This window comes from Prionailurus bengalensis, chromosome A3 (assembly GCF_016509475.1).
Source record: "Prionailurus bengalensis isolate Pbe53 chromosome A3, Fcat_Pben_1.1_paternal_pri, whole genome shotgun sequence".
Lineage (NCBI taxonomy): Eukaryota > Metazoa > Chordata > Mammalia > Carnivora > Felidae > Prionailurus > Prionailurus bengalensis.
Window position 1 is genome coordinate 37690234 of NC_057354.1, and position 15975 is coordinate 37706208.

General features: G+C 38.8%; 1 protein-coding gene across 4 annotated transcripts in view; it reads left to right on the plus strand.

Moving 5' to 3' along the window:
* Positions 1 to 14659, plus strand: part of BTBD3 (BTB domain containing 3) — a 35978-nt gene extending 21319 nt beyond the window's left edge. Inside the window, exons 1-5 of one of the 4 annotated variants that reach the window (XM_043602894.1) lie at positions 4194 to 4431; positions 4663 to 6289; positions 6781 to 6871; positions 7463 to 7581; positions 10654 to 14659. In XM_043602894.1, the coding sequence (XP_043458829.1) occupies positions 5946 to 6289; positions 6781 to 6871; positions 7463 to 7581; positions 10654 to 11686 (1587 nt within the window). In that variant the 5' untranslated portion in view covers positions 4194 to 4431; positions 4663 to 5945 and the 3' untranslated portion in view covers positions 11687 to 14659. Of the gene's footprint in view, positions 1 to 4166; positions 4432 to 4662; positions 6290 to 6780; positions 6872 to 7462; positions 7582 to 10653 lie in introns of those variants that run through there. The other 3 variants (XM_043602895.1, XM_043602896.1, XM_043602897.1) reach the window with 3 other exon arrangements.
* Positions 14660 to 15975: the final 1316 nt, after the last annotated feature.

The following is a 15975-nucleotide window of genomic DNA, read 5'->3' on the forward strand; positions in this document are numbered from 1 at the left end:
TCACAACTCCCTTAATCTTCTGGACACCTAGTCACTTTATCTGTGGACAGAGTTGCATTAAATGTATTAATTTGTATTGTCCCTCTCTGTTCCAAATCTCATTCAGGTCCCAAACTGAATATACAGGTTTCTACTAAATAAAGAGGGATGTCTGGCAAACCTTCCAGTGGTGAAGAGGATGATCTAAGTGAACTTAAATTCTGTTGATAATTTTGTTATTATTGGGAATTGAATGAAAAGAGAGAAAGATGATTGAACTTTCTGACAATTGTAAAGATTATCTAAAATCCACTTTTACTAGCTAACTTGTTGAGTTTGGTTCGTAATCTTGCTCAGTATGCCAGTCATTTAACATGTTACATGATTAGCATGTTGTATTTTAAGAGCACATATTTCCCCTACTATCCAGAAGTACAGTGTACCTGTGAAACCTTTTGTAGGCCAAAATGGCACAAAGAAGAAGCAATTACCATTAGTTTATTTGGAAAAAGTCTTGAGTGTTCCCACACCCCAAAAAATAACCTCTCTTTGGCTTTTCTGATACTTTAGGACACATGTTGCTAATGGATGCACAAAATAAATCAAGGTGTAAAGCACAGATGCTCATAGAGTTCAGAGCTATGGAGCTTGATGCTGAGTAGAGTTCTGGGGAAGGGGAGTGGTGGTGCCACTTTTCTCAAAATGTGTACTGCCTCTGGAATGGCTCACTGCAAAACAAATGCTGAAGGCCTGTTGTGCTTTTTTTCATAAAAGCAAAATTTCTCTTTGTATTTCCTCTGGCTAGTGAAAACATGTATTAATGTAGGTCCTTCATAAGAGCGAAGTCCATAATGTGAACTTTTGAAAAGTGGGAGATACATGCGTATACTTCATAAAAGATTGGTGGCTCCTTGACCAATATATTAGGGCGGATTAACCATGTCTCATAACAGCTTTAAAATTCAGGAGGTGTAACGCTAGTTGTTGTAAGGAAATTTTAGAGGTGGAATATGACAATAGATTTCGAGCTGATACCCTTGATTTATTCACTCTTCAACATAGTGGGTAATGTTTCTGGGTTGTAGATTCAACAGATGGAGTTTGAACTCTTTACATTTAATTTCAAGGGAGAAAAAGAAGCTATAATTTGTGTTGAATGAACTAGACTGTAGAAAAGAAAGCAGAGAGAAAAGTGATATAAATACTTTGTATATTCACATCAGTCTTAGATTTTCATAATATTTTATTGTGTTCTGGATCATGGATTACTCTGAAGGACAGATGATAACTATGGCTTCTCTTTCTAGAAAAATAAATGCACACTCCCAGTTGTGCATGTTATTTGTTGAGCTGCCATATCCTCCTTCAAGTGCAAGTTCTTGATAGAAAAGAACCCTAGAATATGAAAACTTGAAAGCTATTAAAAATAAAGCTAGACCATTATTACTTAAACTGTGGTCATGAAATCAATGGAATGAATCCAGACCAACAATAAAAATAAAAGAGAAAAATAAGATAATATCTATACTGTCATAACATGCTAAGAGTTTTTGTTTTGTGAACGGTCTTTCCATTTTTGTGTGTGTTTTCACATTTGTGCGAATACTGAGTCTGAATATAAAATGCATTTCTTACTAAAGTGGATTGAAGGTACAGATTGAAAAACAGTCATCTATTCTAGAGAACCTCTTCATATTGTAGCTGAGGAACTTGAGGCCCTTTAAGGCTAAATGATTTGTTTAGGCACCCCTCACCTTCAACACACATACACACAGTCTTTTGTGGCTGCACCAGGACTGAACCACATTATTTGATTACTAGTTTTGCTGTGTCACAAAACTAATTTTTTGAAACAGAATTATGAAGTAGATTATTCTATAAATATTAAGTCGTTCATCTTGGCATTCTTTTTTTTTTTTTTAAACGTTTATTTATTTTTGAGAGAGAGACAGAGCATGAGCAGGGGAGTGGCAGAGAGAGAGGGAGACACAGAATCCGAAGCAGGTTCCAGGCTCCGAGCTGTCAGCACAGAGCCCGACATGGGGCTTGAACCCACAGACTGTGAGATCATGACCTGAGCCGCTGTCAGATGCCTAACCCACTGAGCCACCCAGGTGCCCCCATCTTGGCATTCTTTAATCCTTAATGTTTCTGACTAAAATGGTCTCTGTTGTTGTCCTGTAAAATAATCTGGGTATGAGCTTTTCCAGAGCATTGAAAAATATTTTGAAGCCTCTCAGTTGGCTGTGCACACACGTGAATCCTAGAATTTTGACATTTTGGGCCTAATCAGAAGAATTTCAGAGTAAGACATGAAGGTTAAGTTTTATGACCAAGCCAAATTAAATCATTTTGTATTTTTTCTCCATTTACTTGATAATGGAATGCAAAACATGGCACCAGGTGTTGATACTGGATCTTTGGGAGACCCTGTAACCCTCTTATTTTAATCTTACATGAGGTGTTGTCAAACTTGAACATCATACTTATTACCTGGAGGGTCTTATTAAAATGCAGACTCTGGATTTCTAACAGGCTCCCAGGAGATGGTGTTGCTGCTGATGCTGCTGTTCTGTGGACCACACTTGTAGTAGCAAGGACTTTATACTACCTGTCTTTTAAACCGTGGTAGGAAAATGAAGCTCTTAAGAAGTTTTCCATGTCTTGATTTTATTATCATTTTCATGCTTTTCAGATTGGCCACAAAAATTGAAATGTCATTTTTATCTTTTAATTGGATTACTTTTTTATAGTGAAGAACACATCTTTCACAGCCATGCTCATCAGCCCCCACACCTCATGAAGGGCAACACCCTCTTTGCAGCACGGTTTTAGGGGACTCCAGTTTAGGACTGCTTCTTGTAACTAGTATATTCACAAAATATTTCCACGAAACTTAATTGTCCAAATACCTGAAACCTTTAATTCAGAAAGAGCAGTTTTTAAAATATTCTGTAATTTTCGCTCAAACTATTAGGTGCACTTTTTATTTTAGTGGTGTAAGAGCAGTGTTTGTTTGAGGCTTTCTTGGTAAAAGGTGTTGAACAACATGTGAAATGAGCAAAAACCACGAAGTCTTCTACTTTTTATGCTTTTCCTGTTTTTTTTTTTAAGTTTATTTATGTATTTTGAGAGAGAACATGCACAAGCAAGGCAGGGGCAGAGAGAAAGAGGGAGGGAGAGAGAGAATCCCAAGCAGACTCCACACTAGCAGCTTGGAGCCCACAAACTGTGAGATCATGAGTTGAGCCCAAAACCAAGAGTCAAATGCTTAACCAACTGAGCCACCCAGGTGCCCCTGTGCTTTTTCTATTTTGTCTGTCCGGTTAACAATTATTAGTGAGTCTGTCTTGTAGCAGCTCGTTTCCCTTTCCATTCTAATTGGTTACTGTCAGACCTGAAAGCCAGGTATGTGTGGGGCTATTCTGGTCAGAAGGACCAAGGACCTTCCTGTCATCCCGTCGTGGGGGCTTTCCTAGGAGGTTGTTGTCAGGAAGTTCTGTAGCCGACCAGCAAGGAGAGAAATCCTTTGATTTTAACGTCAGTCTGGGAGTTAGTTCAAATAGGAGCTCATTTGTTCCTCCTTTATACCTTTCACCATGGGCTTTAAAAATGAGTCTCTAGAGCTCTCTTCCTGTAACGTTGTGTGATTTGAAAGTATGTGTGTATGTATATATATATATGTATACATATATATACGTATATATATATATACATATATATACGTATATATATATATACATGTATATATATATATACACATGTATATATATATATGTATATATATATATATATGCTTGTGGTAGCCCTGTGATCGGGAACACAATAATTGTAGTAAATAAGCAGCACTTCAGGGTCCATCTAAAATGGGGGTGAATAACCTGTGGTAAAGGCCGTGGTCCTACATACACAGTCTGCCTTGCACTGGCTTTGCAATAATGATGTAAGGGTTTTAAGGGTAATAATGATGACAATACAGAGGATATTCCTTGGCTCAGTCTCATGACCGAGGGTCCCAGGGATTAAAGTTTGATTTCGGTGTGTTATCTGCAGCAGATTACTAGTTATAATCATCATCATAGCTCCATTCGTTGAGCCCTCACTCTGTCAGGTACTCATTATTCAGATGAATGCTGTGCAACAAGCAGGACCATGGCCATGAAGTCTGCGTTCGGGGGTCGCGGAGGGGGCTGGGGGGAGTAGCAAATAGCGGCTGTACCTGGAACAAATGAGAGTAGTCCAGATAGCTAGGGGTGAAGTTAAGTCTCCTGATTAGTCCCTCTTTAAAAATAAACAAACATGTGTGGATCTTACAGCAGGTGTTTTGTTTTTTTCTTGTTCAACAAAGCTAGAAATTGTTGAGGGGTTCACATCTATGAAAACCATATATATAGGTAGTAGTTTATGTTCTTCTGATTCCAGGCGGAGAGAACCTGTCTGCATTTTAACTAGGTGGCATCGGGGCGCCTGGGTGGCGCAGTCGGTTAAGCGTCCGACTTCAGCCAGGTCACGATCTCGCGGTCCGGGAGTTCGAGCCCCGCGTCGGGCTCTGGGCTGATGGCTCAGAGCCTGGAGCCTGTTTCCGATTCTGTGTCTCCCTCTCTCTCTGCCCCTCCCCCGTTCATGCTCTGTCTCTCTCTGTCCCAAAAATAAATAAAAATTGAAAAAAAAAAATTTAACTAGGTGGCATCAGAACATGTATCATCTTGAATGGCCTTATTATTGTTTTCTGTTAGAAGATGTGGATTATATGCTTCAAAATTATGACAAATGTAGCCATAACATTTAGGCTGGATTTTGAGGTCCTGAACAGGGCCCCCCATCAGACATTTTTAGTGAATTACAGCTTTTAAAAACTGATTAGCAGACTTGTCTCATTTGAATCTTATTTTTATTTGTCTGTAGTTTCAGTGCTGCTAAACTACTACTGGTATAATCTTAGACTAATTTAAAAGTATTTTCTGACCTGAAACTCCTGTCAAAGATCATTATAGGAACTAGAAAATGTTGGGAGGTAAAATGAACACATGACCTCATCTTTCTTATTTTGCACTAGACTATAACTTGCATTCAAAGGGACTGGAAAAAGAAAAACAACATTCCTTTCCATTAAGCTGTAATAAATGTGTTGTTTAGTATGGTTTTGCTATTAATAATCCATTTTAGCTGGAAGAATGGAGGATTTTGTTTGAAGTATTTGAAACTAAGTGCTGCCGGGATAAAGATTTTACTAGAAATACAGAGTACATATCAGTCCCTACCCTTTGTTAATTGATCCTGCTTATTTAGCTAGGGAAATTAAAATGTATGTCTACTGAAGGGAAATCCGTGGGCACAAACTGTTCCTTTCCGGTTTGCAGATACATTTCATAGGTTGTTTATCTTATTTAAATATGCAATAATACAGGAGGCAACAGAATGCAACTGCTGTTCCTTTAATATGAGAGCTATGCACGTTACAATAGGTGTCACTGTTTTGCTTGGTCCAATCATGATTGGTGACTTCAGCTATTGGCTCGGAGCACTGGCTGTCTGACTCCATCTGCAGGGCTGTAATACCTACTCTCCTCCGATCCATTCACCACACAACTTCAGCCGGCTGAACAGACTCGCGCGGCTCCAGCACATCTTGCTAACCTAATTCAGAGAACAAGCAGTGCGGCTCTCTGCCTGTCATCTTCGCTCAGTGTAGCATTTGCAGGTGATCTAGGAAACTGGGTTATTTTTATGAGCAAATAAGAGAAATAGGAATCATGATGGAGATGTATTTAGCAGACCCAGTACTGGATAAAACTTAAAGGCAGTTTCTATTCAACATAGTGAAAAGGTCACCTTGTCCGGCTGAGAAAAGAAGCAAAACATCAGCTTGTTGGTTTCTGTTAACATCTTGGCTCGTGCTAGCCTCCTTTCCTTGATGTTTACACCAATTTGGGATCTCTAGCCGTAAAGAGAGACACACTGTACTCATGGTAGATGACAAGGAAAAGAACATGAAATGTCTCACCTTCTTCTTGATGCTTCCAGAGACGGTAAAGAATAGGTCCAAGAAAAGCTCGAAGAAAACAAATAGCAGCAGCAGCAGCGGCAACAGCAGCGGCGGCAGCAACAGCAAGTTGCCCCCAGTTTGTTATGAAATAATTACCTTGAAGACTAAAAAGAAGAAGAAGATGGCTGCTGATATATTCCCTCGTAAAAAACCAGCCAGCTCCAGCAGCACCACTGTCCAGCAGTACCACCAGCAGAACCTCAGTAACAACAACCTTATTCCGGCCCCAAACTGGCAGGGTCTTTATCCTACCATTCGAGAAAGGTAAGTGCCGGGCCAGCACATTTACTTGCAAAGTTTTCCTGTGTTGAAGTTTCTGCTTTTGCACAACCTGTAATGGATTTTAACGTAAATCTGTGTTTCCTCTTTTCCCAGAAGCTTTACTGGTAATGGAAAACTGCCTTGTATCTTTTCCAAAACAGTACAGCTGTTTTCCTCTTAGATAAAAATGTTTTTGCAAGCTGTAACATTTAAGTGACAAGATTGTGTCTGTGGACCACAGAAGGTTTGAAGATAGAAACCTTTTATTTGTCCTTAGCCTGATGAAAAGTTTGTGTAACTTTTTGTTGTTGTTGTTACTTCCCATGTGTTTGCAATGATCACAGAGTTGTTTAGTTGGAATCTTTATTTGTAGTTTTACCCTGAAGTTACTAAACTGTTGCTTTAGCTTGTGACTCTTTTGTGGGCTTTGTATGTTGGGGAGGGGTTTTAAAAATGCCGACTGCTGTGAATTAATGAATTGCCTCTGTTTATAGAAATGCAGTGATGTTCAATAATGATTTGATGGCAGATGTACATTTTGTGGTTGGGCCACCAGGTGGGACTCAGCGGTTGCCAGGACACAAAGTAAGCAACAGCTGCATTACTGGTTTAGTCCTGAGGTTTACAAAGAGGGACCCTTTCCATGAGCCTGAAATGAAACTTGGTTGGGGTGGGCAGCTTGCCGATGGCAGGCGGTGCGTGTTTCACCCATCACAGAGAAGGCACAGCCTCTCCAAAGGGTCTTGGCCACGCTTAATTTTTTTCTTTGTTTCTCTCTACCCTGCTTTACGTCCCACACAAAAACATGCCCTCTTAACTCTCCAGTCATGGAAAGTTGTTGGGACAGGTTAGGAAAGTCATGTTTATTACTCTTCCCTTAGAAATTGGTTAGATACGTTTTTATTTTATTTATGCATTTATTTATTTATTTTGTAATGAGGGAACTTGTCCATTAATCTCTTAAAGCCTTGAGGTAATTGGCAGCGTAAAGACTGGCTTGCGTGAACATCTATCATGCTTTCACGGCAAGATACACTGTACCTTGGCTTTGAAAAAAGAGCAGGTGTAGGTGCTCTATGTCCACTGAACCTGATTGCCTAGACTTGTTTTTCTGGATTGATTTACTGAAAATGCTTGTAGTTTAGTGCATGAAATAAGATTTCCCTTTCTCCACAGTATGTTTTAGCTGTTGGGAGCTCTGTGTTCCATGCAATGTTCTACGGAGAACTTGCTGAGGACAAAGATGAAATCCGTATACCAGATGTCGAGCCTGCTGCTTTTCTCGCTATGCTGAAGTAAGCACCGTTCGTTTGTTTAGAGTTTGTTTATGCCATGTCTGTACTCCGCTGGTTTCACAGTTAAATGTAAGTTCTGTGTAACAGAAAGGGAGAATGATGAAGAAAGAGGGAGCTGCTTACCTTGTAAATGTTTTTGGAGAAAACTGCTGTGCATCTTTCGGTGGAAAGCATGTGGAATGGTGCAGGCATTTATAATAACACTTTGGCGTGAGATTTTTGGGAGCAAGTGGCATGTACAGTGATTTCATTTTTAATGACTTAAAGAAAAATAACTTCCTAGAGTAGGCATTGTCTAATAGAGCATATTATCTCTGACAGCATCATGTATGAAGAAGTCTTTAGAGACATATATTATATTTTTGTTTCACAGTTCCAGAAATTGTATACCTCATTTAAGTACCACCAGTTAGGAGATATTTGAGTTTTCCAGGAGTTACTGTTTTCTGTCAACAAATGTAAAACTTACTGTGTTGAAATAATCTGATCTTTATATATACATGCATATACATACTCTTACATAAAATCACATACCATTTCTCAAGGATAAGAGGCATTTGCATTTGGTAGCAGAGGAGACATTTTTGAGACAGATGAATAGTTTTCTATAGTTTTATATGTATTTAATGAGTAATATAAAAATGTAAAGCTGTAGGGTACATACTTCTTTAAAAAATAGTTTTTTTATGTCTCATGGTGCTTTTCAGAATCCAGTACATGTTGATCAGCTAAATAGAATCCGCTTCTTTGATGTGTATTGGCGCTAGACAGTGTGATTAAAATCTGATGACAATTTTAAATAATACTCAATGATTTGTGTTAAATCCTTATTCTAGCACACCAAGTATATCAGGAATTCAAGGATATCTGCTGCTGTAGGGATTTTGGTTCACTGGAATAAATAGGTTTGTTGAAAAAAATTATTCTGTGTGTCAACAAGTTGGACAATAATCCCACAAATAGTTAAAATGTTGCAATATATTTATTGTCTGCTTCTACCGAAAAATAAGTACTGTAGTTCTAGCACTTGAAGTGTTCAATTCTCTATTTATGGTGTAGTTTTGAAAGCTAATTTCTTCTAACTGAAACTTTGACAGTGGGAAATAGGGAAATTAAAGATAAGTGAGCATATGAAGTACCTACCAAAAGGGGAAACTAATTCACCACTTTTTAACAACCAACAGTTAGTGACGAGGGATGTGTACAGAAACCAGTTTTACCTGGAAAGGGTTTTGTTCTGTTTTGTTTTGTTTTGTTTTGTTTTGTTTTGTTTTGTTCTTCTCCCCCGTAAAGTCAGCTTTGTATATTTGACATTGTCTCTGGCGGAGGAGAACGGCAACACGAGTTCAGCATTTTGACTGCACTGCAGTCCAGTAGTGTTGTGTTGTTGATTCAGCCACATGTATACATAATTAGGAAACATGAATAAGAAATTACAAAGTTACATTTTACCTAAGTCATTTGCTAAGCATCTTTTCTTACAGATGTATTACCTAGAATATATCTCAATACAGCTTTTTAAAATGATACATGCAGTCCAGCAAAAGCGGTAAGAATAAGAAATGTAGTAGGGTGCTGTTTGCCCTTGGGCCACTGTTGATCACTACTGCACTGTCTCCAGAGTAGTGGAGGCCAGGTCTTCCAGACAAGTGCACTGTGTGGCTGAGTAGCCAGTATTCCTAGAAAGGGAATTGTCAAGAAAAAGGGAACACTGCTTACTGCTCAGTGTTCAGGGTAAGAACTACAAAGTGCTGACTGTGTTCCAGATTCCTCCCCAAGGTCCTGGTTCTCAGGTCAGGGCATCACTAAGCTGCCGGTATTTTGTGAAATCGGTCTTGCCAGTGGTGGTACATGGCTTAGCCTGTCGGAAGAAAAAGAGCTTCCTGGGAGCAAAACTGGAGGTTTCATTTGTGGTTGTGGGCATTTTACTTATTGTCATTATTGTGGGGTTTTTTTACTTTGTTCACAGAAGCCATTGCTAATCTTTTGTTAAAAGTGTTTCATGAAGTTAAAATATAGTAACGAAAGGAAAACTTCACAGCAAGTAGCTAAACACCTTAGCTAGAAAAATTTTTAAATTTAAGTGTTATCAGTTTGTATTTTTCACCCATACGTACTTCTCACTGACTCTTGTACTCAACCACAGCAGTCTAAGAGAAGCAGATGATTTTTTTTTACCTTTACATACCATTTAGAGAGACTGCCACCACCCCCCCCCCCAAATCACCAAGAAGTGTTTTATCTCCTGACATAAGGATGCATCACAGAATCCTAAAAATAGTGCATATTTAGGCCTTCTTGCTTTCGTCTTTTAATTAAATATATCTGGAAACAATATATTCTTTAATTCTGAAGGTAGAAGAAATGCGTGGGGGAGAGAGAGGAAAGAATTTAGGGTTTAAAAAAAGAAGAGCCAGATACAAAGTGTATGTTGGATTCTATGTAAAGGCAACTGGAAGATATTGTTGAAATCCATGTTTGATAATCTTTTGAGGTTAGAACTACTTGCAAAATATCTTGTTTAATTTCAGGTCTTATTTTGTGTTTAGGAAAAATTCAAGTCATACTTTGTTAATAGCATTAAGATGCAGTCATTGCCAACATTATAGTATTGAAGGCATTTGTTTCTATATGAATGCAGAAAATTATAAAATAAAACTATATATATAGCATCTAGAACATAGGGAGATTATTCTTTGATTAAATATAATATGTATATAACAGAAACTTTGCTGTTTTTCGCTAATATTAACTCTGACATGCAGTTCTTTTTCAAACAGTTCTAATATCTTCTATTTTTTTTTTTTTGAAGACATTGAATGCAGGTTATAAAATAGAGGCTAGAATGGTAACACAAAGTTAATGTCTTTAATTATACAAAGTTACTGCTGAGTTGAAATATTAATAATTTATTAACATATTTCAGAGGTTTCTTTAATCCCTAATCATTTTTGTAATAACTATCACATAAGACAATTTTCTTGGAACTAACTTGAAAGTAGTTGCATCTTTTCTTGCTGGACACGCTCATTTTGTGAAAATTCCATTTATATGCTGTGCGCTGTCTTTCAGATATATCTATTGTGATGAAATTGACTTGGCTGCTGACACAGTGCTGGCCACTCTTTATGCTGCCAAAAAGTACATTGTCCCTCACCTCGCCAGAGCCTGCGTTAATTTCCTGGAGACCAGCCTGAGCGCCAAGAACGCCTGTGTGCTCCTCTCCCAGAGCTGCCTGTTTGAGGAGCCAGACCTGACCCAGCGTTGCTGGGAGGTGATCGATGCCCAGGCTGAGTTAGCTCTCAAGTCTGAGGGATTCTGTGATATTGACTTCCAAACTCTAGAAAGTATCCTCCGCAGGGAAACTCTGAATGCCAAAGAAATTGTGGTTTTTGAGGCAGCTCTCAACTGGGCTGAAGTGGAATGCCAGCGACAAGATCTAGCTTTGAGCATTGAAAATAAACGCAAGGTCCTCGGAAAGGCGCTTTACTTGATCCGCATACCCACGATGGCCCTGGATGATTTTGCAAATGGTGCTGCACAGTCTGGAGTTTTAACTCTCAATGAGACCAATGACATCTTCCTCTGGTACACTGCAGCCAAAAAGCCTGAGTTGCAGTTTGTGAGTAAAGCCCGCAAGGGCCTCGTGCCCCAGCGCTGTCACCGCTTCCAGTCATGTGCCTATCGGAGCAACCAGTGGCGTTACCGGGGCCGCTGCGACAGCATCCAGTTTGCAGTTGACAAGAGAGTGTTCATCGCCGGCTTTGGGCTGTACGGCTCCAGCTGTGGCTCTGCAGAGTACAGTGCCAAGATTGAACTCAAGCGGCAGGGCGTTGTTCTGGGGCAGAACTTGAGCAAGTACTTCTCAGATGGCTCCAGCAATACCTTCCCCGTGTGGTTTGAGTACCCAGTGCAGATTGAGCCAGACACCTTCTACACGGCCAGCGTGATACTGGATGGCAATGAACTCAGCTACTTCGGACAAGAAGGCATGACGGAAGTTCAGTGTGGCAAGGTGACTGTCCAGTTCCAGTGCTCCTCAGATAGCACCAATGGCACTGGGGTGCAGGGAGGGCAGATCCCTGAACTTATATTCTATGCTTGAAAACACCTCCTGAAGCAGTGTGAGCTCTGAGGTGCACATCTGGTTCCTACTTGCTTGATGCTTAGCTCATCTGCAGATACATGATCCACGCAGGTAGTTCATAATGAATGAAGCTGTAGGCAGTTTCTAATTTCTTTCAACCTTTTAATTATGTACAGGCAAAAATGCAGCATTCAGCTTTTAACTATATGCTTAAAAGAGCCAAGTTCTTATTAAGCCTTTGTGGTTTTTAGAGTTGCATCTATACACCTGGGGAGAATTTGTGCTCTTTTCCAGCTGCCCACTGACCTCCCAGCTTTGTCCCACTTAAAGGGTTTGGATCACCTTGAATTTCCTCTAGGGCTTTATTTTGACAAATAGAAATAAATAGTCCAGAACAACAATGATAAGAGTTATTTTTAAGAGAACTCCCTCTCCCCCCACCCCCCGCAAAAATTATAGGTAAATCTCAGTGTACAATTTCTGAAAGAAGTTTTGCTTCATAATAAGTAACATTTAGAAAGTAGACAGTCATGTTTAGCTCTTATTTCATTTTAAATATTTTACTCTGGGCATTATTTTTTCTCAAATCCTAAATTCATAAGATTGTTAAATGTTAAACACTGCAAAGGAAATTGGATGTTTGCTTGGGCCATGACTTCTACAAGCAGTTTTTTATTCTTTTAGTTTAGGAGATAAACTATTACTTCTTTTAGAACTAACTAAATTACAAATTTTTATTGTCAGTAGGGAAGAAATCACAGGCCTATTAATTTAAACTAAAACAGCTTATAAAGTAAACCTAAAAAAGTCCCATTCTACAAATAGTTTATTTGATGGCATGGTAGACTGCACCATTTGAAAAAAGCCAGTCTTCTCCCCACTTTGCTTCTGATCGTCACCATATGCTTGTTTTTATAAATCACACTGTATAGAATCTTATTCCCCTTTTCCCATGAAAAGAGGACCAAAAGTTCTTCAAACGTATGGAGTAACAATTAGTTTTGTAGCACTACGTGTTAATGTAATAAGATACTTTTATTTGTTGATTTTCTTTTTTTTAATCTGAAATACATTTTATCTGATCTACTTTGACCACATACATACTATCTTCTTAGTTAGTTATAATTATGTCCTGTTCCTAGACTGCTAGAATTTGGCCTTTGGCCATCTTAAAGTGCCAATATATGCCTGCAGGGTTTTAAAAAAAAGGTTTGGAGTGATATACTTGATTGTACCTAATATTCATTGTATCAGCATCCCATCCAGCCCTCTTATTTGTACGTGGCTAATGTAAACAAAGGAGGGGAAAGCTCATCCAAAAATTCTCCTTCAGTGACGGCTTGTGATGGTTTAGTGCCTGTGACCCTGGGAGTGTCCAGTGTGTTCACTTCCAGCTAAAGTATCCATGTGTTTCTGAGCAGCTTTTCTGCTCAGTGTGATCCTGAGATGGCTTCCCCCACCACCCAGAGTGTGGTCCCTGGCCGCCTCCTTCTCCTGCTCTGTGAGCCCCATGCTGGCTTGTCTGGAGCCAGGGGTTAGTCCTGGGGTGGGTGGGCGTGTGCGCCTTGTGGGCGTCGGTGCGCGTCCGTGTGCATGCAGGTATGTCTGCCGACTCAGGAATTGTCTCCTCCCTGCCTGGCCAGTAAGAGGTGAGACACAAATGGTCCCCCTGCTGGCCTGAGGAAGGCCCCAGTGAGTGACTACCCTGATCTTATTCACTGTGCTTCTGGGCCACTTTTTCCCCTGTAGACGTGGGCTTGTTGCTTTTGGCTGGCTTCCCTGACGGAGGAGAACACTGGATTATGGGAAATGTTTTAATCATGTTTGCCATTACCTATGCCTGTTAGCATAGATGATCAGAAGCTGTTACTGGTGATTATAGATGAGTATTCCCAGGACAACTTTCCAAAATTATCTAACAATTATTTCTTATTAGGGAGATGACACACAGTAGTTTTGGCAAAGTATCTATGAAACAAAGGTATGTTTTCAATTTAAGAAATACTTCTATAAAGGACTTTGCTTTTAAATTATGGTTAAACATTTCAGTAACTCATAGCTACCATGCAAATTGGTAGACTATGTACCTGTTTAGAAGGCACTCATTTTTAAGCCAGAGGAGAAAAAACTTGATTTAGCACTAATTTCATCATCTCAGATTGTTGAGGTGGGTGTGATAACCTCAGAGTGAAGATTGCTCATTTGGTAACGCTCACTGTCAGTGCTCCTGTTAGCAAGATGCCCTCCACGTGGCTAGGGAACAGCTGGTAGAGAGCAGAGGGAGATCCTGTACACTGGGGGTGTCAGCGCTTCATTTTATGTTAATTACTATTACTTAAAAAGAAAAGACACATCCACCACCTGATTGGCTGGTGTCAAGAGCTGTGGGTTAAATTTGAAAATTGTATTTAGACTGAGAAATTTTGTATTTTAAATCCTGTTCTCCCTTTTGCATTTTCAACAACATGGAATGAAAGCTAACGTGCTTGCTTTATTTTCTTTGGTAATCTCGAATTTTGTAGCTTTTACTGTTCTGACAAGGCAGGCAACTCTAGTGTATAAACACAACTTTATTAAACAGAATACTCTGTAGATGCTTTTCCCAATGTATCTGGCAGTCTTTGTTGTTGTTCATACTGGGGATAAAGGGGAACTAGGCTAGCAGTTCTAATGTAACATTCTTTAAGCATATCTTAATATAGTATTTAAGTAAATGGTCTAATTTCTACATAATTATTGCACTGAACTGTCTTTTTTGTTTTTTAAGGTGTTTAAATAAGCTCAGCTAATTCAAGACACTAGCCACTTGTGCATCAGAGTGCTTGAATTTAGTAGCTTACAGCATTATTTATGAAGGAAAAATATATAAATATGAAGTACCTCATGTTGAATGTTATTGTACTGTATTTTTAATGTAACAGTGCAGATCTTGTTAGACACATGAATGTGTATAATCATGTTAAATGCAAATAAAAATAAAATTGGTTCATAGATTTGTTTTCCTTAGCATTTTTGTAGGTCCCTTGAAACAGTAAAAAATCCATTCTGGCACTTTTGATGCCACTACATTTTACAGAGCTGGTTTTGCTGGGTCATTTGTTTGCTAAGAATTCAGATATCTTTGATCCCTAAAGAAGTAAGAATTTGAGGCAAAAGCATAGGAGAACAATGGATATGTTAATCAATCTCATTGTTCAAAGCCTGACTGTTAAGTTAATGAGAGGAAGTGAATGGATGCATTTATATTCCCTATATGGAATTTGTGGTTTGCTGGCATTCTGATGCTATAGTTGCTCAAATGTCTGTGATTCTGGCCATACTAAGGGGGTGTTGATAATGAATCACATCTAGCTTTAGATGTAACCAGTGCTGCTTGTTCTTGCTGCGTTATAATAGCTTAAGTCTCTGAATGAAAAAAATAAATGTTATGTGAGAATTTTGAATATAATTTTTACATGCTCAACTAGTTTTCAATTATATTTGTCCATATCAAGTAATATATATACACACACACATTCACACATAATTATATACACGTGTACTATATTTTTTCTCTGCAGCCTTCTTTTGCTCTTCTACTATAGTTGATTGTGAAATCCTATATATTTGCTTAATCACTTCATCTACTCAGGGTTCAATTTCTAAAGCATACCTCTTAAAAAATTTTTGGAATTATTCCAGAGAATAAAGAAACTGGAAATATTTGCTCTAATCAGATTTAATTACAGATACAACCTAAATTGCAAAGGTCTCTAATCCCGGAAAGTCATCTGTTTTCTCTGTCACTATTTAAACGTAGTCCATATGGTTGTTTTCAATATCCCAAAACAATGGAAATGAGCTCCTTTGCTGGCACCCAGGATCAACATGTCACTGAAATTACACATTCTTCTCAGTGGACTCTATGGCTTGCCTACAAAAGGGAAGAAATAGGAAGGGAGAAAGCATTCTTGAGGACCTAAATCATGCAATGTAGAGGCTGAAACAAGCAAATGGCCCTGAAAATGTGTGGTTACCCTAAGTCTTTGTTAGAGGAGCACTTTGGGTGTCCTTGAGATGCCTCAATGGAAGTTGAGTACACTTTTGATTTCTAATTAATACATTTCAGCCTTTTATTTCTGAGCCATTTACATTTATTGACCAGGTATTCTCTTTGCTCAGCATTTCCTCTTATTCTTCATTCATCTTCACTTTTAAAAATATAACAAAACTGAAACTGGGGAGATATTTCAAAAGAAATTCCGCATGTATTTCTATAAGCAATATAGACACTGGTGAGAAGACCTTCTCAAGATATGGTCAGGTTG